At 36.9% G+C, this 23703-nt stretch overlaps 1 protein-coding gene and 1 long non-coding RNA gene across 4 annotated transcripts in view; both read left to right on the top strand.

The window, feature by feature from the left end:
- The window catches only part of PPP3R1 (protein phosphatase 3 regulatory subunit B, alpha), a 39111-nt gene that overhangs the window by 5250 nt on the left and 10158 nt on the right, over positions 1-23703 (top strand). For 2 of the 3 annotated variants that reach the window (XM_039568891.1, XM_039568889.1), the window contains exon 2: positions 18881-18920. In XM_039568891.1, coding sequence (XP_039424825.1) covers positions 18881-18920 — 40 coding nt within the window. Of the gene's footprint in view, positions 1-16290; positions 16589-16690; positions 16716-18880; positions 18921-23703 lie in introns of those variants that run through there. The other variant, XM_039568890.1, reaches the window with a different exon arrangement.
- LOC120411684 lies at positions 11008-16050 on the top strand. Its single transcript, XR_005604169.1, has 2 exons — positions 11008-13413; positions 14889-16050. It is a non-coding gene; the product is annotated as an uncharacterized LOC120411684 (long non-coding RNA).

The following is a 23703-nucleotide window of genomic DNA, read 5'->3' on the forward strand; positions in this document are numbered from 1 at the left end:
GAAAATGTGCTATGCATTGTCCATTGGGCTTAGGGCAAGTGATAGTGTTCAGTGGTCACAGGCTGCCTTCTTCCAACATCTTTGTGTTTTAGTTGCTTAAAGTGACTGCTTTTAGAGATCAGACCTGGAGATGGGCTTTTAATATCCCTTAAGAGCTACTCTGTTTCTTAGTTGGCAGTGGCCTAAAGTAATCTTGACACCAGCAGTGTCAGAAAAATCAGCTACAGAGATTACCTTTGTGTGCCGAATGGAAGTGGAAAAGTCTTGGATGTGCACCAACATCTTTTAATCTGTAACAGATAAATCTTTCGGTATACCAGTTCAAGTATCCTGAGAAAGTTCAGGACTAGAAGCAATATATTCTACTTGGTCTATGATGTAGCTAGATTATTTTGGTTACTGCATGAAATACTGTTTTTAGTAATAATGAGATTAGTTTAACCAGGGCTAAGCTTAAACTATGGTTTGTCTTTCTATTCAGGTCTTATATATATAATTTGAGTCGCAAAAGTCTGTGGAGAATTGTTTGTGGGTTTTTTTTTTAAGTTTCAGGTGTGTCTAAGAATAAAACCCCCATCTTTCCACTAAAGTAATTTTCAGAGTGTCAGTTCTTCTTAATTTTGACATTTTGTGTAGCTTGAAAATTTTAATTTGGTAGTTACACTTTATTAGGCTTTTTCCATAAGGACCATGTTTTATATACTACTAAGCACTTTAACTGCTTGGGCAAAACTGTGTTGGTGGTACAAAACAGGCTGGAGACTATATCTGACTCGCTTGTAATTTGACAGTCATTTGGCCCTGCTATTGATACGCCCTTCCACAATTAAGGAAGAAATCCTAGTGATATAATCCTTAACTGCATTAAAGAAGTTTTGGAAACCCATTAAATGCTTTGGATTAAAGGACAGCATTTCTCACGAACTGCCAATAAAAACCTTGGCTTCTGAGCCATTAACAGGTTGTGTCAGTTAGTGAGTATTTGCAAAGTCTGTGGTAATGAATGTTTTTAAGCAAACTTAAGGCAAAGAACTGAAGCTTGAGTCAGCTTGAAGTTCACAACAGTTTATAACATTGCCTAAGTTTGGTAAGGTAGGAATTTAAAAAATATAGTAAGACATTTATGGAAGAAATTCAGTCAGAATTTGGGGGGGGTAGGAGAGGAAGGAATGGGACAACAGATAGGAAGCCCAGAAATAAAGCCCAGGGTTGATACATTTCTGGGAAGAACCAAGCTACTGGAAAAGTGGATTCAGCTGTGATTCTCAGAAGAATACAATCCTAGGGTCATCTTTAAATGCTGTGGAACTTTTTCTTCCTCTGATATATTTGTGACAAATATGGAGGTTTTTTACCCCTTGTTTTCCTCAGCTGGAAACTACAGGACTCTTTTTCTACCTCTTCTGTGTTGTTACCCTATGAGTATCTCCTCTATGTACATTTATCAGATGTTTCGGGGTTTTTTTGTAAAGACAAAACCAACTGTTGTTTCACTGCTGACTGTGTAGGTTCTGAATAGCATCACTGAAGTTGAAAGAAGTAACTTGAATTCCCTCTGCTGAATGACACTATGGCTAGCAGAGAGGACTTTAAAAGGAGTGGTTTGGTTTGGTTTTGGATTTCTTTTTCAATAAACTCCGTGGCTGTACTTCAGGCCTGAGTTTGTGAAGGAGAGCTCATGTACTTTGTAGGCATGATGACTGAACAGCTTTTCAGTCTTGCGTATGTAAGATGTTCCCTTGGGGAAGTTTAATTTAGTATTGAGCCACTGCTAACAGGCTTAGCACCGTGGTATCTGAGCAGTCATGGGTCAGTTCTGTTGATAATGCTGAAGTGGCACTTCACAGATTTTTTTAGATTAAAGTTTGATTGCATGTAGATCTGCTAACAAGTCTAGAAAAAAATCTATGATAAATAGGAGAACTTCTAAGCAGCAATAATAAAAATGTCAGATGAATAAATAGACTTGATTTTTATATTTGACTTAAGTAGACTGTCTTGGCACTCTAATAACTTTTCTTCTCAGCGATATCAAGTAAAATACCTGTTTGCTACTTATTCTTAAATTTTCCAGTGATTCTTATAAAAGCAGTGTTAGTTTTCCTGAAATATTTTGTTCAAAACACTTTATTTTATTAAAGACTAAAGCATTTGCAGTAGGTGCCACTGGTGTTAGGGATTTTTTTTGGTTTTCAGACAGGCATTGAAAAATCATATAAATGTAATTCGTAAAATATGAAAGGTTAGTAAGTTTGAATCTTGCATACTCTTGAATCTTGTAGTGCAACTCTAGTGTTGGTGCAGCTGTGTTTTGCTAAAAGTCAATTCTGAAAAATTCTCTTGGGAGGCCTTGAAAAAATGGAATGGTTAGTTAAAAGGTGGCCAAATGCCCTTTTGTGGTGAGAAAAGAAAAAGTCATGTGAGTAAAAGGGACTAAAATGGAGCAGTATGAGAAGACGGTGGGTTTAGATTTAGGCATTTTTATGTAATGATGTAGTAATAGTGTACTGCTCTATAGCAGGGGTAGAAAAACTAAAGATTCCAGAAAAATTTGTTTTAGAGAAAGGATGGGTTTTACTAGTAGTTTTATCTTGGCTGCTTTCTCAGAGGTATTGTGTAGCATCTGTGCAGTGCCATAAATGTTGTGTCAAGTCAATCCTTGTAATCCAGTGTTACACAAAGAGCTGTTAAAACACTTTGTTTAAAATCACAAGTGTTCTGTGATTTGCAGTTCATATTACAGACTGGTGTGCAAATGTATATGCATTATATACTGCCTTTAATGCTTGCAAACTGTACATTTTTGAAAGTATGGCATATGAAGAGGTTAGATGGTGAATAGCAGAAAGATGGTGGCATGTGGTTCTGTGGGCAGGTTGTGATTACATGCACATGACACAATTGTGTCAGTCTTTGTGCAGTTCCTTGGACTGGATTCTTGATTGTGAGCAACTGGTAATTATTACTGGAAGTCCCTGGGGCTCTGCCGGGGTGCATCTACTGGACTGTAGACACTATAAATAGCAGTAATTTTTGTAATGCTGCATTGTGTGTACTCTTATGCTTGCTTTTATCTACACTTACAATGTTATGTACATTTACTACTTAAAAAAAATTTACAGTTCTTCAGGACAGCTATTTCTGGATGTATTGTCAATTACAGCAATTAATAAGCTTTGATTTCTGTCAAGATTAAGCAATCTTAGAAAGTGTAGGGGCTCTTCTATTTAGAGATGTTAGAACTATTTTGGTAATGAGATTTTGAATAATTCTTTAAACATTTGACATGAATGTTATAAGCTACTGAAATTGGTTTGTACTTTGAGTACCCTTTTATTAGCTTGTAGCAAAAGTGACAAATGTCTTTATTTGATACACAATGTTTGCATTCCTGTATGTAAGAAACAAGCCAATTCCTGCCCTGAAGAACTTAACCTAAAATATTCTTTTAAATAGCATTTTCTTTTAAATAGCATCTGAGTATTACCTAATATAACCACTCCTGAATGGACATCACCTCAGTATTATGATTAAAAAAAGTCAGTACATTCTCCATGTCACATGTCATATAAAGAAAACTGTTTGAAGGGCTTGAAATGTTCCATAGCAGTGAAAACCTTAATTGAAAACATTTGGGTTGGGGGTTTTTTTATGTTTTATTATGTTTCATTTTGCTTTCCTTTCACTGGGAAATCCGTGATAGTTGGAAAACTTTGGAAATTTGTAATACATCTTCAGAAAACCAATTTCTAATCTGTGGAAAATTCTTGAGTGCTAGAAATTAAGTGTTCACTTAGAATGGAAGCTGGTAATGCCAAGAAGACCTGTTTAATGTTTTGTAAAATTCTTCATTCTTCTGTATTGGATCATAGTGTTTGTAGGGCCTGTTTTCAAACCATATGATTCATTTTTATTCTTTGTGAATACTTGAATTGCATAAACTAAACCAGGACTCGTTAAAATGTCTCCATTTATTAGCTGACACCTGCAAGTTCTGATTAAGTTATTTTCCTTTAGTAAAAAAGAAAAAGACAAGAACTAAGAATAGTGTTAACTGGTTGAGAATACCAGAATATGAACAATCTCTGTATTTCAGATTCTGTATCTATGCAACAATTCCTCTTCCGCATAGCCTGCTTCTTCCTTTGATTTGCACATCTTGCCCAGTTCTGCATCTTTGCCTCCTTGATTGTTTTTTGTTCATGTCAGTTTGTGAAATCAAATCCCATTTTTGAACTGTCTTTTCTGTTTTGAGGTATGTGTCATTTTCACAACTCTTCACGATGTTCTTCAGCCTCTTTTGTGATGGATCCTGAATGACATTTTGCCTACTTTGTGATCTTTTTTTAAATTGTACCGTTTCCCCTTTCTTGTTGGGCAGCCGTAAGACGTTTATCTCCTTTCAGACTCGGATTTCCCTTTTTTATTTCCTAAGTGGTATCAAGCTATTTATGTTTCTTTCATGGGAAGAAGGGCTGGTGACAGCACCTGTTTATGCACCCTGTTTCTATGCAGGGCTGTATGCTGAGCTGTGTGACTTTCCTGACTGTTCTAAGCCCTTGTGGTAGAACCTGTGTGAGTTTACTGATACTTTCTGAATTGGTACTTACACTTCCCTGCTCAAGGACTTTCATTAAAACTGGTAGTAAACTGTTGTATGCAATAGAGCTGCATCGCCTTTTTTTTTGCTCCAGGCCTTTTCAGATTAATTTATAATAACCTGTGCAGCTGTTCCTAAAGCCTTAGCCTTTGCAGTTAACACATGACTGAGTACACTGTTGAAATCTAAAAACTTAGGAGAGTCAATTGGTAGAGAAAGATGTTCAGGTCATGTTGTTCTTGACTGTTTCTAACCTACTTCTGTGAATAGGGAATTATATTGAACTGCAGTAGAGTCTTTTACGCTAAGTAGCCTAATACTGTTATATGATACAGTATAATCTGTTAATATATCTTTGCTATTTTCTTTGCCCTCTACAAATACCATTTGCAGTGAATTTGCTGTGTAAACCCCCCTAAAAAAAGAAGCCACCTAAATTTATTTTCTAACTGCTAATGATCTTCCATTCTTTGCTTGCTCAAGTTTGTTAACAGTTTGTGGCAGGGGACGTTTTCTAGCTACATGAGGAAGAAATACATTAATTGTCTATAACATTAATGAATGTAGATAATTAGTTATATAATGATATATTAACAAATATATTAATTTATACATTCATTGCTTGCTGTCACAGGATAGCATGCTACATTTCATTTCTAGCTAAATTCTTGTCTTTCATATTTGTCTCAGCCTAATCAGGCACAAGGATCTGTAGCCATTTCTTGCAGAAATTGGGAAGGAGATTTGTTTTCTTTGCTTGGGGTTCTGTGACATCTGTAGCTCCTTTTCTGCTTTTTGGAAAAACCCTCTGCAAAGAGAAGTATTCTTTTTCCTTTCTAATGCTCATGGCAGTACTGAAGTGTACTAGTAGGAAACTGATTTAATGGTTATTGGTTTTTTTCCCTGCCTGTAGAGTCTGGGCTTTTGGAATTAAATGTCGTCTTGGTACAAGCCAATTCAGAAGTTCAGAAACTTTGGAAGACTGAGCCGTCCTTATATTTACTCATTTCTAGTATTTGGAGTATCATAATTCATATTTTTAAGAAGTAATTTTTGATTCTACAGATAGCCTTTGGGTTTTTGAAGATTACTCAAAAAGAAGTTTAAATTTGCAAGCATGGTAACAAGTACTATAGCTTAAGTGACTGTGATTTCCACAATCTACTAAACGTGGGTGAAAATTCAGAGAAAAGAAAGCCTGTATTTCACAGTCCTTGTCAATCCAGTGGAGAGAGTGCTTGACTTGGAAGTATTACAGAGAATATAATTATTTGATTAATACTGTTAATTTTGGATGGATATTGAAATAGGAGTTAACTTGGCAGAGTTTTTACAGGGATAATTCTATAGAGCTGTTTGCTGAAGCTCCCAATTTTTTTTTTTTTGTTTTGTTTTATAGTAGCTCGAAGTGGTGAAAATTAAATTGGCCTAATTAAAAGCAGCCTCATGAGAATATAGATAGCAAATTACATTTCACTATGGCTTTAGGTCAAATTAATATCTTCTTGTAAAGTAATTGTTCTGTTCCTATTTATATGTAGGTCAGCCAGTGATGAAGTTGTTACTGCTTTGTTTTGGAGTGGAAGGTTGGAGCATTGTCTGTTTTCTGAGAAAATTTTGTTTTATCTTCAAATTGTTGTGGAGAAAGAGAGAAGCTGAAAGAGCTTTAATTACCTACTAAGTATTTGACATGCAAAAAATGAGTGTTTTGACTCTTGGGTAGTTTTGTCTTTCTTCATTTGACAGAGTATGATATGCTAAAGAACAGCTTGAGTATAATCTTAATTTCTTGTGAAAACTGTGGAACTCTGTAGTTCTCCAGATTCCAGTGATGCTTGCACACTTTGGCCTGATGTTTTGAGTGAAGTTTTGTTCCTTTGTTCTCCGTGTTCCTTTACTTTTCCAAATCTGAAGTTGGTTTATTTTCACATGAACGTGACACAATTTAACTGTTTGCAGTTGCTTGGATTTTCTGTGTCCATATTCACCAACAAAGGGGAAGAAAAATCCTTCCTATTAATGAAGTGATTAAATTGGAGCTCTTAAGTGTCTGATATCGAGTTTTTATCAATCAGTGTCCCAAAAAACAAGATCAGTGTGATATGCTTTGGCTTTTTCTTTCTCTTTAATATCTTGTTAAATGTAAGGTAGTGTAATTTCTTTGTTAAGATGTTGACTCTTGACTCTGAAAATCCCAGGGCACCTCAGTCACTTGATAAAGTCTTCAGTTGCATTTTATGCTTTCTCCCATACTCTTTAGATAAGCTTTTGCACTATATACTTCCAAAGCTGCCTTCTTTGAAATGCTCTCTGAAGCTCTTCAATTCTACTTTTGTTATGCATAAAGATCTGTGGTTTGTTTCAGGTTTGTGGGGGTTTTTATTGTAACTTGTCATTGATGTGTCTATTCTCTTGCAGTTGTTTATATTTTCTACCTTGTTTCGTACTTGGGTTACAAATTTTCTGGACATGGTCTTGGTTTAATTTTTACTAGTGTGAGGTTAGTCCATATAGCAGTACAGTCATGGAGTGGATTGATTGAGAAACTTTACTACAATTATCTTTAAAGCTGAAAAGGACAGCTGTCATGGTCTCCTCTGTAGCTAAGGGAATAGAATAAACTTCAGTTTGTAAACCTAGAAAGAGGTTTTGTAGGTGAAACTGGTATATTAACCTAAGTGGAACAAATAAATCAGTATCTTGTAAATTTTTTGTGACTCTTCCAGAAGCAGTGGAGGAGCAACCCGTTACTCGCAAAGACTTCCCAGTGTGAACTCTTAATTGCATCAGAACTTTGTTTTAGTGGTGGCAGAATTTTATTATTCTCCTACTAAAGGTTGTGTTGCGTCAGAATCTTTCTGGGAAACCCCTTTCCTTGGCTTTTCGAGAGTTCATTATTCATTTATGCACCTAAAATTACAGGGTTCTGAGAATTTTTGAGAGTGATGCAAGCTTTAGAAATGTGAGCTTTGAAGTGATTGGATAAGCAGATTGGGTTGTTGTCTCTAAAGAGTAGCAGCTGGGAACTGCCAAAAATGAAATTGTGAATTGTACCTTAGCTCATGAAGTGAACACTCTAGTTCCTGTCACTGCCTTTCTCTCAAGTTTTATTTACAGATTACAATGTTTTTGCAAGTTTTTACAACGAGATCTTTTATTGTTTTCTATGGTTTCTCATACATACGAGGTTTTGCTTTTCTCCTTCAATTAACAAGATTAATTTGTTAGTTTTCTAAATGTGACACAATCTATTCTCTGCCTTACCTTGTTTTAAAAACTCACTGTGTTTGTTTCTAGCACTGTTTATTATCTGTGTGACATACTGCAAGGTCTGTTAGGGAGATTATAAAATGGAAGAGAAAATTTGAATAGTCTCACATGTTACAGATAGAACAGTTGGGTAAAGTTTAAAGTAACCTAGTTATCCTTAAGGTTTTTATTATGTCTACAAACTTGTGTGAGATGATTTGGGGGAATACATACATACCTAGTAAATCATATTATCAGTGTACGCTCTGACCTCATGGCTTCTTTTGTCCTCCAAATTCAGGAAAAGGACTTTGCAGTAAAACTGCTTTTATCTTTGCTCATTCTTTCTTCTTGAGCAGTTTAACAAACTGCTCTTTGTTGTTTGTGCTGGGTTCGTATGTCTCATTCTGTCTTGGGTGACTTTTTTTTCTGGGAGACACTGCAGGTGAGTACTTAGTGTTTATGTCTGCATGTACAGATCTGTGATTAAACCAAGTGCTTTGTCATACCTTCGGGATCATGCAAGTCTAGATTTTTGCTGGGAGCTCAGCAATTGTAACTGAGTTTAGATAGGAAATGCTGTGGGATGAATGTATATGAATATATATCATATAATCCCTGCTGTAAATGGACAGACTTTAAGATTGCTTTTCAGTCCTGAACACTTGAAATTCAAAACATTGAAATTTAAAATGGGTGTTTTTATCCTATTTGAATAAATGCACTTTTTGTTTCTACTGTTTCCCTTAATAGAGCCAAATGGTGTATTAAGTGCCGAATCCTCTTATAAATTACACTCTTGATTCCTTCAGTTTCCTGTCTGGTAGAGGCTTTGGCAACAGTAGCTATCTCTAATTTTGGATTTGCTTTGTGCTTCATTGGTTTAGGGCTTCCCTGTGATATCCTAGAATAGTTACTTGACTGTGATGGCCTTAAGCCATTAATATCTTACATTGGAGGAGACCCATGGACAGTGAAGGGTTTAAATAAAGCATAGCAGAAGTGACTGGCCAACTGCCAGCCAGGGGACAAGTGGCTTCCCTTAAAATGACTGATGAAGGTTGGGCAGAGACATGACTGGATTAGATGGTGACTGAGGAGTAAACTGCAGGCTTTTCCTAAGACTTGGACAGTCTTTCTTGCCTCCTATATCCAGAAAAGTGGTGTGGTAGAACCTGACATACATGCAACAGGGAAGAATCTTCTAAGGAATCATCACTTACTTTGTTAGGAGCAAATAGTAAATGTATTCAAAAAAGTTTGTTTGGTTTTTTTTTTAATAAGACTTTCCTTTTTTTTTTTAATGTGACAAAGGGAATTCTAACACTCGGCATACTTGAAAAGAAGCAATGCCAGAATGCTGTAACAGCTTTAACCTGACTTGATCTCTACTGTAATCCCAAATCCACCAATCCCCTTTGCGTTGGTTCATTATCTCTAATGTCTGCAATTTAAATATATTGAAGAATTAGGTATTAATCTTTTTTTGAGTTCCTTCAGTACTGAAGGTCACAGAGTGTTTTCTTTAGAAGCAGGACTAAAAGTTTAGACTGCCTTGGGGGTAACACATTTAAAACTTGAAATCTTCTTTGAAAGGTAAGTTAAAACCAGCAGTGTTTGGTTTTGTGGTTTTGTTTTTTTTCCGCTGAAGTGCCCTCTTTTATCTATAAAATACTTACAGCCTTCTTTGATGTTTGCTGTTGATTAGTATTCAGGTGAGGTGTTGAGTTAGAATATTAACAACTGTAAGACCTGCCTGTTGTACCTTTATGTGTTTCACCTTTAAGATCATACACGTAAACTGAGCACTGATACAAGTTCAGTTGTTTATCAGATTTCTGGTAAACTTTATAAGAAATGTAACTGAAAGTGTGCACAAAAAGTTACTATAAAGTTTCAAGGGATGATGATTACACTCATTGGCAGATGCAGGGGAGAACATAGTTTATGCTGTAGTGTCTAAACGGAGATTGTATCCAAACATGAAAGTGGAATGTAAGAGTATGTTGGCTGGCTTGTGTCACTGGTTTTTAACTCTTGGGTGGAATTGTAATGGAGATGCTAAGGAGTTGTGGATGTATTATGCTAGATAGTTGTAGCCTCTTGGAAGTTGTGCCTGCCAGAAAATGGAAAATGCCTCTACCTATTTAAAGGAAACCTTAAATTGGTTGGGCAGCAATGTGTTAACTACATATAATTGTAAGATTTCTTTTTAATCCCAGATGAAACTTCTATGTTTTCTGAGCTCTTCTAGATTTCTTTTTTTCAAAGATAAAAGATTATTAGACTTCTAAAGCATTTGACACTTCATTTATTACATTTTCTGGGCCATTAAAAATTTGCTTCTTGGTTTTTCAACTTCTGTAGAACCAACTTTGGAATAATACTTGTGTTTATCTCTGTATACCTAGGGAACTCTTAACAGCTCAAAGGAAGGTACAAAATAATCACAGAATTATTAAGGTTGGAAAAGAACTCCCAAGATCATCAAGTCCAACCTTTGAGTGAATACTGTCATGCCCAGTAAACCAGAACAGTGGCATGTCCACTTGATTTTTTGAACACTTCCTGGGTTGGTGACTTCATCACACCCCTGGGCAGCCTGTTCCGATATTCAACCACTCTTTCAGTGAAGAATTTTTCCTACGTGAACCTCCCTGGTGCAACTTGAGGCAGTTTCCCCTTGGCCTTTTCCTAGTTGCCTGGGATCAGAGCCTGAACCCCACCTGGCTACAGCCTCCTTTCAGGGAACTGTAGAGAGATAAAGTCAATCCTGAACTTCCCCAGCTCTCTCAGCTGGTCCTCATGGGACTTATGTTCCAAACCCTTCTCTGGACTTGCTTCAGCAGCTCAATGTCCTCTTTGAAGTGAGGAGCCCAGAACTGGATATAGGTTTTGAAGTGTCACCAGTGCTGAGCACAGGGGAAGAATGACTTTCCTGGTCCTGCTGACCACACTAGTCCTGATACAGGTCAGAATGTCATTGGCCTTCTTGGCCACTTGGGCACATATTGGCTTGTGTTCAGCTGCTGTCAGTCAACACCACTTTGTCCTTTTCCGCTGGGCCACTTTCCAGCTATTCTTCCCCCAGCCTGTGATGCTGCCTGGGGTTGTGACCCAAGGGCAGGACCTGGCACTTCACCTTGTTGAACCTCATACCGTTGGCCTCAGCCCATCATCCAGCCTCTCCAGATCCCTCTGCAGAGCCTTCCTACCCTCCAGCAGAAGAAAACTCCCATAGTGTCATCTGCAGACTGACTTAGAGTACCCTTGATCCTCTTGTCCAGATCTTCGACAAAAATAGTAAACATGACCTGCCCCAAAACTGATCCCTGGGGAGCGGGTGACAGGCCTCCAGCTGAATGCAACTCAATTCACCACCACTCTTGGCTTGGCCATCCAGGCAGATTTTTTACCCAGTGAGCCCATGGCCTATCTGAGCCATGCGCAAACAGTTCCTCCAAGAGAATGCTGTGAGACACAAGTGTCGAAGGATTTCCTAAAGTGCAGGTAAATCACATCCACAGTCTTTCCTTCATCCACTAAGTGGAACACCTTGTCATAGAAGGAGATGAAGTTGGTCAAGCAGAGCCTGCCTTGCTGAATCCAGGCTGACTGGGATTGATAGAGACACTTACTGCCCTCGTCCTGCATGCACTGTGTGATTGCACCAAGATAATCTAAATACTAACATTTAAGGTCAGTTCATAAGTTTCATAGTTTGCTTTTGTAGCTATATCTTCAGGGGTCCAGGAGAAAATAACTATAATATGTTGCTGCAATATTTGTCTTGTTGCTGGTTGACTAAAGAATTGAAGAAACAAGTAGTGGATACTCTTCCATAAAAGTACCGTTCATTCTTTTGTATATAGACCATTGAAAGATTTATTTGGTAAAGAAATACCAAAACGGATTTCTTTCGTGACTTGTGCTATTCTGTGAATTCAATATATGTTGCTAGTTCTAGCTGTTAGAGTTGTGCTCATAATAAAGAGTTACTGATTATAATGGCAAGTTTTACTCAAAGAAGTGCAGAGAAGTACAACTCTGACATACCAGTGGAATGCCCAGATCCTTTACTTTCACATTTGTGGTCTGTGCTACTTGCCTGGTACCATTATTGCTGCTTCTCTGTTTCCTTTCCTTATTTATTTACTTTACTTTAATCCTTGACTTTTCTGTATAACCTGTAAGAATTTGTTGCTCGTTTGTATCCTGTTTAATTCCTGTTGCACATGTGGATGACTGAATGCTCACACCAAAGGGTAGCAAGATGCCCAGGTTTGACAGTCACAATGCCAGAAAATATATTGAACTTTTGGATAGCCAAGGTAATGGCTATGAAATGTCATGGGCTTTGATTACAACAATTACAATAAGCAGAGCTGAGGTTGTGAAAATTGTAGTGTAGTCATGAAGGCTCAATAAATTGTCATTTGAGCTGGATTCAGCTTGGAAGTCTTGGATCTTAAACTGCTGTCATACTGTCCTAGCTTCAGGATAGACTGGATTTGTTGGTGACCTGAAGACATAATGCAACATTGGCAAGTGTAGCCTAGCTTATTGCTAGGAGATACGTAATTTTTGAACTTACTGAATGTGAGGTGGGTGTCACCTCCCATGAATTTTTATGTATTTCTTTAATTCCTTCTTTAGGACATGATCTTAGAAAACAGGCTGAGAATTTGGGGCGAAACTGTCACTGCTCTTCAGTTGCTTGAACTTCCACAAGCCTTCTTATTCAGTGTCTTCTAATTTCTTGGCTTCACTTAATTTTTGCTTTGCAAAATCTAACTCAACATTGGTACGAATGTAAGAACCTCAGAGGTAGATTTATTTTCTTTGAGTAGAAGTCTTGTGTTGGAAAACTGCTAATTCAAGGAGGAAGTATTTGGGGGAGTTGCACTCTCTCTGCCTGAAATACTTTTATGCAAAGCAGCTACTTAGTAGTTGCTTTGTATAAAACAATACAGAAGTCACCAAGTTGTTTTAAATGTTGCTTTCTAAATTTTGGCAGTTAGTCTGCACTATTACCAGTTCTTAACTTAAGTGTTGTTTTCAGGTAACTATGTTTGGATATCCAAATTTTAGGGAGATTTGTTTACTGTCTGGAGTAAAAAGCCTAAGAGGTGACTTAATTACTCCAAGTCAAAACACAAATGCCAAATTCCCTAGTGATCTTATCTATAGCATTTCCTTCGAAAGTTTCCTTTTGCAGTGTATAAATTAGATATTACTGTTAAATAGAAGATAATCATTGACATGTTTTTTTTGATTCATAGACTCCTCTTGGGCTGACACAACTCTTTTGTGTTGAGTAGTTTGTTCAAGGGTTTTTGGGTTTTTTTCTTCTTCTAATTGAATTTAACAGAAAAGGCCAAGTATAAGTATATTCATACTCTTTCTGAACGGGGTAGATAAAAGTATTTTTCTTACTGCTTTTTTGCATTGAAATCTTGTTCCTGCTTTTCTTCTTTTAAGCTCTATTTTTTGTGGTGTCTGCAGAAACTTTGGGTATGTCTCATCTGTGCTCTGGTAAACTTCTTTCAGTCTTTAATTCTCTGGTAAGTTCCATATAAAATGTATAAATTACAGTAGATAAGATCTTGCATATTTTTGTGACCAACATTTAATTCAGAAATTCAAATAATAAAGTGGCTTAAAGCTTCCTGGGCCTTGTGTGAAATTCATTTTAAACCACTGTAGATGTGTCTATGTGGTGTGTTCTATTCATACAGAAGTTTGTAGAGCCTTGAAAACATATACCATCGTTTTTAGTTTGCCTACTTGCCTGCTGGTTTTTGATGAGGAATACAGTGCCAACCTCTGACAGCCAGAGCTCTAGTAATCTGTTAAACAATGATCATTAAAAAAAAAACCCCAAACCAAAAAAATCCAAATCAAGCTCCTTTTCACCAAGCAGTTCTTCACTGTTAAAGCTTTATGAAAATGACAATACATGGAAAATGAGCTCGAAGGAGGAGGAAGAATTCTCTGCAACAGGTAATTGTCATCAATCATTTATTCTGGTGGTATGGAGAAGAATGAGAAAAGACAGAGAAGCATTTTGTGTGTTTGTGGAACAGGGAGAAGGGTCTTATGTGTGGGCTCTTCTTAAATGCAAGCTGCCAGCTGCTTCCATCTTTCTTCTTAATATTCCCATTCTTTTGAGTTGTAGTAGGGGATGATGGAAAACAGCTTTTTGTATAACTTAAGAATTGAAGTTGACTATCTTGATAATGCCTAGTTCTGGCCCTCAGCTTGCACGGCTTGGACTGTTTCACTTGTCCGCTGAAGTTTCTTGCTTGTGCTAACAGTGGTAGTTAGTAGTGCTGAAGGTATAGGAGCAGATGCAGGAGCACAACATACAGGGTGTTGCCAACACGCCAGGAGGTGCCCTTGCACCAGAAACACAAATGCAGGAACATCTAGTGCAGAGAACAGCCAGTGCTGTGACAAGGCAGTTCGTATATTTAAGGCAGTTTACAAGTAAGAACTTCTTACGCTGATTTTGTATGCTGCTGCAGAAAGTAGTAAATCTTGGACAACTACTCCTGTACATGTACTAAACAGATCAGGAGACCACTCTTGCCCTTGTTGAATTAATTGCCTGGCTGTGGAAACAAATCAAAATCTTTGAAAGAACCTAATGTTTTAAACTGTCCAGGAAGTAATTTTCGTTTGTAGTGACTCTCACATCCCCTTTGGAGGATTAAATTTGAGATTAGTCCTAAAGTGAAATTGTGGCTTGCTGACATTTATACACATTTTCTGCTTTTATAAAAACAGAAAACTAATTGAAGGCTGATGCTGTAATTTAGCTCTCTGAACTACTTACAAAAAGTTGCACATCGTGCAGAAAAGTAATGTATAATCAGACCTAGAAACAGTGTTCTAGTAATATATGGTGAAGAACTGCTTTGCAGTGTGATGTCTTACTGTGTACAAGCTGTTTTGTATAAACAGCTGCAGCTAAGAATTGAGATTCTGTTACTGATTTTGCTAATCGCTAATTTCCTTTTTCATTTTCTATCCACAGATCTTCATGTCTTTAACTAAGAGGAAACTTGTCAAGATAATTGCCTTAACTATTGTACCTTGGAGCAGCATGTACAGAACTGATCTTAAGAAGAGAGAGCGATTAGTATTTGAAATAACTGCCAGGGGAAAAAAAAATCAAGAAACACTTTTTTTTTTAAATAATCTATAGAAGATATAACAGCTAAAGTCCATTAAGAAGTTATTCTGACCTAGTAAAAAAGCACAGCTGCTGAAAGGGGAAAATACTTAGTAGAAATTGCAAAAACCACTTTTGTTCTTAAAGGAACATATTATGTGTCATGTCAGCTCCTTTAGTGATGTGTTTTGTCTTCTCTCTAGGAAACTGGTATTTCTGCAGTATTCAGAATTAGGTCAACTTTCTGTTAGTAGATTTTGGACTTTTCCTTTATCTGTAATTATTTCTGTCAACAAGTCATGGTTTTGCAGCTGCTTAACTGGGAATTAACTCGTAGGCTTCTAACAGCATTCAAGAAAATTTCAAGACTATTCTAAAATTATAAGGCTATTCAAGGTACCTGTAGTATTTCAGCTGCTTTTTCTACTGGTGCAGCTTGAGAGAGAGTGGAGTTCCAGCAGTCTGGTAGCAATAACCCAGATACACCTGAGGAAGGTGTGTTTTACACTGGGCGTAGGTGCCAAGTAAATCTCCTGTGGAGCGCTGACTGTAAAAACTGTATTTCTTCTACAGACCATGTGTCACTGGTTTCTAGGTGTGCTGATATAGTGTATATGAGCAGATACTCTCACTTTCTGTGAGGTATGTTGAATATGTATCTGGCAGGAAACACTAATATTGTAATGAGATTTTAAAATTGACACTTTTATGCTGTGTCAGAACCTTGTTACTCTACAGTATTTGTATAAATGAACTTCTCTGTCAGAGGTGAAATTACATCTTTGGAGTTTTACACTGGCTTTTGTCTTTATAAATTAGTATAATTTAAAACTTCAAAATAAAGTGTAAATGCAGTGTTATTTTAATGAATGAGATGTATAATGATAGTCACCTTTTGCAGCAACTCGAATTTTCTTTTAGTGCACTCAATCACAAAGAATATTTTTCAGCATTCTTCAGAATGCTTCCTTATCCTGGTGTTAAAATTAGATAGTTCTTTGCATTAAAACTGTACAGATGAAAATGTACCCAGTTTCTTTCCCTTTTCTTAGAGGGTTTATTTGATACTTAATGATGTCTTATAGCTGTGCTTACCTCCCTGCTTTTTTTCTCAACACACAAATATGGATATAACTCTAGACCGTCCATTTGACTTACTGCCTGCCTATTTTTAAACAATTCTTGCATGCTGAGCAAGAGGAGTATTCAGCCTGTACTTAATGCTTGTGTTTCAGGGTTTATCTCCTGTCTCATAGAGTGTCTACACATACTGGTTGTATTTGGGGACAAGTAAGCAACCTTCTTGTACTGCTGCTCGGAATATGATAAAAAATGCCTGCTCCTGAGACCAAATCATTCGTCTTAATCTCTGAAGATTGAGGCTTTGGTGTAGAGCACCATCTTTGTGTTTGTCCAGGTCACAGCTGTGCAAACAGGAATTTTGGCATGAGTAGTTCAAATGTTTATTTGTACCAAAAAACCCCCCCAACCAACATCCTTTTAAATCTTACAAGAATTTTGAATTCTCCTGTGAAGATGAATATTCAACACATCAGTAGCAGGTAACTACTTTTTTAAATACTTTATTTAAATACTATGTGGAAAATGTTGAATAATCATGTAATTTGTACATTGTCATTTACTAGATTTTTCTACCTTTTTAGATATCCAAGATCCAGTCCTGGATAGGTAAGTATTCTGAACACTTTTTTTTAGCAGTAACTGTTTCAAATAAAAGCTAAGATGAAGTTTATTCACTTTTTTCTCTGATCTCAAAATATTTTTTTTAGGCTACTCCTTAGATAACTTGCTTATGACTTAGCATGTGTGTCTAAATGCACAGTAAGGCTCCTTATAAACATTACACTTATTCATGAACTGAAAAAAGTTACTCCCATTTTTTCATTTTGTCTTGCTCAGTTTTCAGAAGCATTTTATGTGTCTTTGGGCAGATTGATTTTGGTAACCTGTACTAGAAGTTTTCTCCCAAGACCTGAACAGGGATGTAAATGCCAGAACAGTAGTAGTTAATATTGTATATTTGTGTGCATGTGCATAAATGCACTGGTTTTAATTCAACTTTCTCCTTTAATTTGCAGCCTTCCAGTCTGGTGTTTTTCTTGCCTCTTCATGACCTCGTGTCTTGAGCAGCCTAGCTGGATCCCCTGGTTCCTGTTTCTTCTTGTTTCAAAATTCTGCTTTCTCCCGTTTTAGATTCCCTACCCTTTTATATTCATATGCATATACTAGCTTTTTGCTACCTGTTTTGGTCTTTGCTGTTTATCCTAAAACTTTGGTTGGGTTCCATCCAGTATTTTCCATGTGGTGTTGGCTCTCCTGGATTCCGTGCCACAGTTTAGTCCCTGCAATTAGTTTGTCGAACAGGCCTGATGTGCTTTTGAGGTTTTAGTGACCTGATGGTCCTCAACTACATTTCTGTTCTGCTGCTTTGTCTTGCTCTAAGTAGACATTGGAGAAGACATTAAGGCTGTATGTACCTTTTGCTGCCCTATTTAGAACATTTTTTAAAGAAGCAAGAGACCTTGTGGTTTGTGGGGGATAAGCAAAGTGAAAGCGTTCCCTAGATACAAAAGTGCAAACAACTCCCCTCAGCAACACCACCACCACAATCTCCTCTTGAACATGTTTAGATTTGTGAGATGTTTGTTCTGCCCCTTTCTGCTCTAATTAGGAAATGCAGTTGCATTTTAGCTTCTAGGCTAAATGGAGTTCTTCCTTTTTCTTTCCCCCCTTCTGTCAAGTAATATCTCTATTTCTATTCAATTTTGTATAATTTTGATGAGCCTTTCTTTGCAAGTGCTGAGCTGTGGAAACCCTTATGCTCCACACCGTAAGAGAATTGCTGCTGAATAGTGTCTTAGACTCATCTGAAATATGTTTTGTTTTCTTGTGTAACACATTCCCTTAAAAACATTTGTTTTGAAAATGGTTATGAATCTCTTCTGTTACCTGGTTGGTCCTTTGCTAATGGATTCAGAAAAGTCATTAAGCATGTGTGTATTGTGATCTCTGGTGCAAAGTGAGGCATTTGGGGGAAAATACCAAGTTTTAGTGTCTTTCGGTGTTCATGTTGTAGTAGTTCATGTTGATTTCTGTATATGCAAATTTAAAGTGTTCACATGCTCAAAGTTTTAAGCTTTTTGTGCTATTACTGTGTTGTAGTATAGCAAGGATTTAAAATCTTAGTTTGACTTTCCATTCAGTTACAAAGCAGGAACATATTAACATAGTACAAAATTAACATTACAAAAATATTTAAATGTAAAGCTGTTATGTATGAGTTTCTGGTCATATAAAACTCTTCTTCTCTATCATTCTTGGTGTGTGAATCCTTTTTTGGGGGAATGGGCAGGTGGTTCAGGGAAGAAAACTTGATAAAATTTTTTTGTGCAAATTGAGTAAGATTTGTCATCGGAGTTCATAAGGACGTCTTTTTCTGCGTGTGAAATAAAATGGTAACACAGGCTTTGTGAAGTTCTCTAATTAAATATTTTTAACTTGAAAAGCAGCATTTGCTCAATATCTAAGTAGTGAGTTTGTTTTTCTGAGTTTAGAATATGGGATTGAAGTTCTTACCATAATCATGTGAACTGACATTGTCATGGGAATTCTCATGGGAACAGACCTCTTAATGGTTTTATATTTCTTTGTATGTTTTGGTAACATAGATCTATCCAAATAAAGCACTCTTTCTGGTTGTTGGGTCTGAAATACATGTTTTTAAATAGCAATGTAACTTGATTGCCTGAGATTTTTGCAGTGATGAAATCTAAGTAGTTCCTTAAAGCTATTTTGGGAGTAATTGAAACTTGGTTTTTTTTCTTGTGTTTCAGGGAAATGAGGCAAGCTACCCTTTGGAAATGTGCTCACACTGTAAGTTTTTTTTAATTGCTACGTTATATTGTTACAGAAGTGAATTTTACTTGGGGATTGATATGTACAGTTTCCATGTAGGTTATGCAGTTTATATACTAACCAAAAGAGCAAAATTAAAAGGGTTAAAAATTACCTTTGGAAACAATACAGCTTTTGCTGTTAACTGTAAAATTAAAAATCAGTCCATCTTTAAAATAAAAATCACTTAAAGTTTTGAGGGTTTTCTTTGAGTCTTCCATTAGAATATAAAAAAACCTTACGATAGTCTTGATGTCTGTAGAGTGAAGTGTAGTTCGACTGGTGGAGCTTTTCCCTCAGTCCTGGTGCCAGTTCCTCAGAGATGTGGAGCAGCTCATGGTGCAGTCTGTGCTGTGTTAGGAGTGAAGTATATTGCTTAAACTGGCTTTGTGCCCTCAGAGGAAGGAGAGGTTGAGACTAAATGAGCTTTTTTTTCCCCTGTGTATGCTTGCAGCCAAGCAGTTAGGTGAGAACTCACTTGGTGTTACTTGCTTTTGGTCACGTGAGAATAAAATTCGGTGTTCCATCTCACGGGGTTAATCTACCCTGTAAAAACGAAGGATTTTTTGCTTAAAGCTGACCAAAGAAGGGGTTGTCTTTTGAAATGTCCTTGTGGTGTTGTGCTAAGTGTACCTATTCTTAGCTACTTTTTCCATGGAATGATTTTTTTCAGCCCTAAAGTGTGTGTAGACGTGTGTGTGTGTCTTCTGAACCACTTGATAAAATTCCTTATCTTGGATGAATCGGATCTTGTTTTTAAACAGAGTAACTCTTCAAGGGAGGGAATGTTTTCTAGATTTCTTTCACAGTGCTTGTCATAACTGGCCTCTGGGTCTTGTAACTCAAACTGTAACAGAAAATAGATAATCATGGAGAAATCTTAGTCTAAATATGTTTTTTTTTTTCAGAGAAATGAGGCTTTAGCTGGTAATTTGAAAGGCCTCTGTGCCTAATAGGAACATCTACATGGATTCTAATTTGAGTCATAAGTTTGCAAACACTTGAGAATCTTATCCACAGCAGTACATAGCTATGTAATGTTCTCAGTACATTTTGTTAAATGCAAATATATGGTTGGAGTTTTGTATTCAATGAAGACTTCAGTAGTGTTTTCCTGAATCATATATATCTCTCTCTCAATCTTACATTACTGCTCCATTGGTCAGTGTTTAGTTAGGGACAAATTGGTTTCTGAAGAGTTATTTTTGTAGCTAGTCGTGTTCATGTCAGAGTTGTAAGCAGTTTGTTGCCATCCTTAACTTCTGATTCTAGGACAAACTATATTCATTGGTAGGCAACGGGAAGCCTAAAGGTTTGTTACTGAGCTTTTTGCCCGTTTTTATTGCAGAGAAGGTGAGGATTTCCACATTATATTCTATAGTTAAACTGTATGTTGGAGCTGTTGTTGTTTAAATGTGAAGTTTTGCATGATTAGAGCTTTTTTTGCTCTGATGGCCTTTCTCACAGAAGGTCAGCTGTGTCCCTGGGCAACATAACTATACACATGGGGAAAATGGAGTTTTCACTGTCCCTTTGCTTGGATGAGCCCAGTCACTGCAATGATAGTGCTGTGCTTAAAGATCCTGCATGCCTCAATGTTCTGAAAGCCAGGGATTTGGGGCGTGGATGTGCACTGCTGCATGTCTGGAAGCAAGTCCACCAAGTAGACATTCACAATGTTCTTCAAATGTTAAATGTTCCTGCTGCTTCCCAGAAATTGTCACTTACAGGTTTAAAGCTTTCAAGGCAAGGCCAGGCAATGTCTTTGAAGATTATCAGATACGGATTTTGAATGGTTATACTTTTTGGAGACTGCCAGTTAGTAATAGTGTATTAATGCTATTTGCATGGAGGCATTGGGTCATAACCTCTGCTTGGTGCTGCAGTTGCTACTTTGGTGTCTTGTAAGAATATTTTTGTGTTAAAGTTGGCAGTTATGTGAAGCAAATTCAGGATACTTTGGAGAGGATGCACACCATTAAACAGTCAAGCATATGCTTTTAACCTTTCATTTTAGAACATTAGTTCTTCTCAGTGGGTGAATTAGTGTTGTTGGATTCCTTGAAGTGGTTTGGTTTTGTTTCTCAGCTGTGCTGTGCCAGAAGTTGCTGAAAACCTAGCACTGCTTTCCATGGTGAAAATTCGATGTCAGCCAAAATCTGTAAAATTATCCATAAGAAAATTTTATCATAGCAAAAAGATGTGGAGAAAACTATTTTGTAATAGAGTAAAGAATAGTTTTTAGTGTAGTATTTTTAATATAAACACTCTTTTGTAGAGTGTTTGGATTTTAGGACAAGGAGACTAGTTTTTCTAACTTAGGAAATTGTAATTGACACATCTGAAGTCATGAAGAGGATTAGGCCAGCTGTGTGTAAGCATAGACAAGACAAGTGGTTGAAGTGTTCTCAAGGGCGTCATCTTTTTGAAACCGGATCTCCCAAGACTGAAATGGCTGACTTGGTTGCTACTCTGAAACGTTATATTTGTGAATCAGATGAGACTGTAGGTAGAGGTGAGAGTTTTGCTGAAGGTCTGTTTTATTTTGAGATCTCTGCAATCCCAATTCTTCTGGGGGAATTAGTCTGGAAACATTTAAAATTCATTTCAGAACATGTTTGATTTAGACAATATTTTTCCTAATACCTTAGAAATACTCTTGTCTATAATGATTTCATGTTTAAAAAATAAGTGGAAATAGGGCTCTCTGTGACCACACTCTGGTCTGGTTTTTGTTAGTTAAACCTTTGAGCCAGTATTCTAAGAGTAGCTGAAAAGCCAACCTTTTAAATACAGTTTTAAACATTTAGGTAAACATTTAGATTTCAGAAGTGCTTAGCACCTAATTGGTGAGAGATGTGCAGCTTTTCCATGGTCTGTACCCTTTGCAGATGCCTGTGTGTATATCGTGTACTTTGCAGCAATGGATGCCCAATGCTTCTTAATATGTAAACAATTATCCTGTTAAAGCATCAGTGAATGTAGTGGATTTCAGAAATCTGTAGTTTTAAGGCATTCTTTACTTTTGGCTCTCACATTAATAAAAAGTTAGCTATGTACCTTTATGTTAACTGGAAAAAATATTAATTTTTTTTCAGAAATTACTGTTTTTAACATAGAGCACACTGAAATAGGCTTCTAATAAAGCTTTTCGAGTTGCCACTTGAATAGTTTTTACAGTCTTATCTGAGCATCAGTTACATGCATAACAACTAGAAACAGAATTGGTTTAAAGTGTGATGGATCATCCCCTACTGCTGTGTTGGGGGGAAGGAGTGAGGAACTCAGTCGTGTGGATCAGCATATTAGAAAGTGAACAATTGGGAGATAAGACTCCTGCACTAAAATGGGAGTGAGGCAAAGTATTTGCATGTAGTTTCTTGGAAGCATTTTAATGTGATTCATCGTATTTTTAGATGTATGCAAAGGAATTGAAGAGATGAAGCAGGTGTTGGCCCTAAGAATTTTAATACTTGGATGGAAGAGGAATCTTTTGAAAGTACTGATAGTTCTTTAACAAAAAACTCCTTACTACCAGAACTACTTAGCACCCACCTTATGTTAATTACAAGGGGAACAAAACTCAAAATGGATTATGAAATAAACATAAATAATTCCATGTGTTTTAGAACAGTGCAGAACTTGATGTTGGTACAGGACTGCCAACAAAGCGTTTTAAAGAAGAGCACTTAGCAGTTATTATTTCCAGCCACTTGGTAAGTTTGTGAGCTCAGGCATCAGTGCCAAGCTGATGGAATACTGTCTGATTCTGCTGAAAAGCATAGGAAGCACAGAGCAGAGCCCCCTGTCATCTGGGGAGCACAGCACTAAAAAGGCTAATTCGGATCTGAGGTAGAGGAATGCTCAGGGTTGCTCAGAATGTGGTGATGAGTCACAGGCAAACTGTGCCTCAAACAGTGTGAACAAAGCTCAGTCCTCCTGATTTTCCTCAGTGGTGGTATCACCCTTTTTACACTACTGTGAACTTGGACTTCCTAGATTTCCTAATGTTTTTATTTGTCCTGGTCTCCTGAGCTGGTCTTCTAAAATTCTGTCTGCTACTGCCACCATCAGTCCTTTCAGCTCAGAAGCTTTCCCTTGATCTGAACTATCTTGTGCCTTGCATTTCCAGCAGTACTTAAGAAAGTTTGCGTGGGCGCAAAGTCATATTTTGTTCAGACACTAAAAATTTAATTTAGTGCTCTGTTCTTCAGTGAGAGCTATGTGGAATTTTAAGAAAGTCTGTTGATAAGGACAAGGAAAATAAAGGTCTTGTAAAAAATGGGAACATCCATCTTGGATGGGAACTGTTGTATGTGTGCGTTCTTGGAGATAATGTCAACAAAAAATGGATAAGATATTATTGAAATTGCTGTTACACATAAATGTATGATGTTTTCCTTTAAAAAAAATCCAAAGGAGAACAAAGAAACAAACATTAAACCCCAGAAGACCTACACAGTTTTTAGGTTAATTCAGCTTAGGCGGGAGAGTCGCCAGAAATGAAGACTGCGAACTGAAGAAAGAATAGATAGAAGGTATGCAAATTGAAGCCATTTTATACTGTAATGTATTCATCCCTTATTTTATATTTATATTCTTACTTCTTCAGGCTGTTCTATGAAGACAGAGATGCTACTCAAATACAAATTTTTTTCAAGTGTATAAGCTTTTTAAAATTCAGCTTGTGGAAGGGATTTCATGGCAATATATTTAAGGAAAAATAATGAGATTCTGATATGAAATCTCATACAGTCAGTTG

Source organism: Corvus cornix, chromosome 3 (genome assembly GCF_000738735.6).
Source record: "Corvus cornix cornix isolate S_Up_H32 chromosome 3, ASM73873v5, whole genome shotgun sequence".
Taxonomy (NCBI): Eukaryota; Metazoa; Chordata; class Aves; order Passeriformes; family Corvidae; genus Corvus; species Corvus cornix.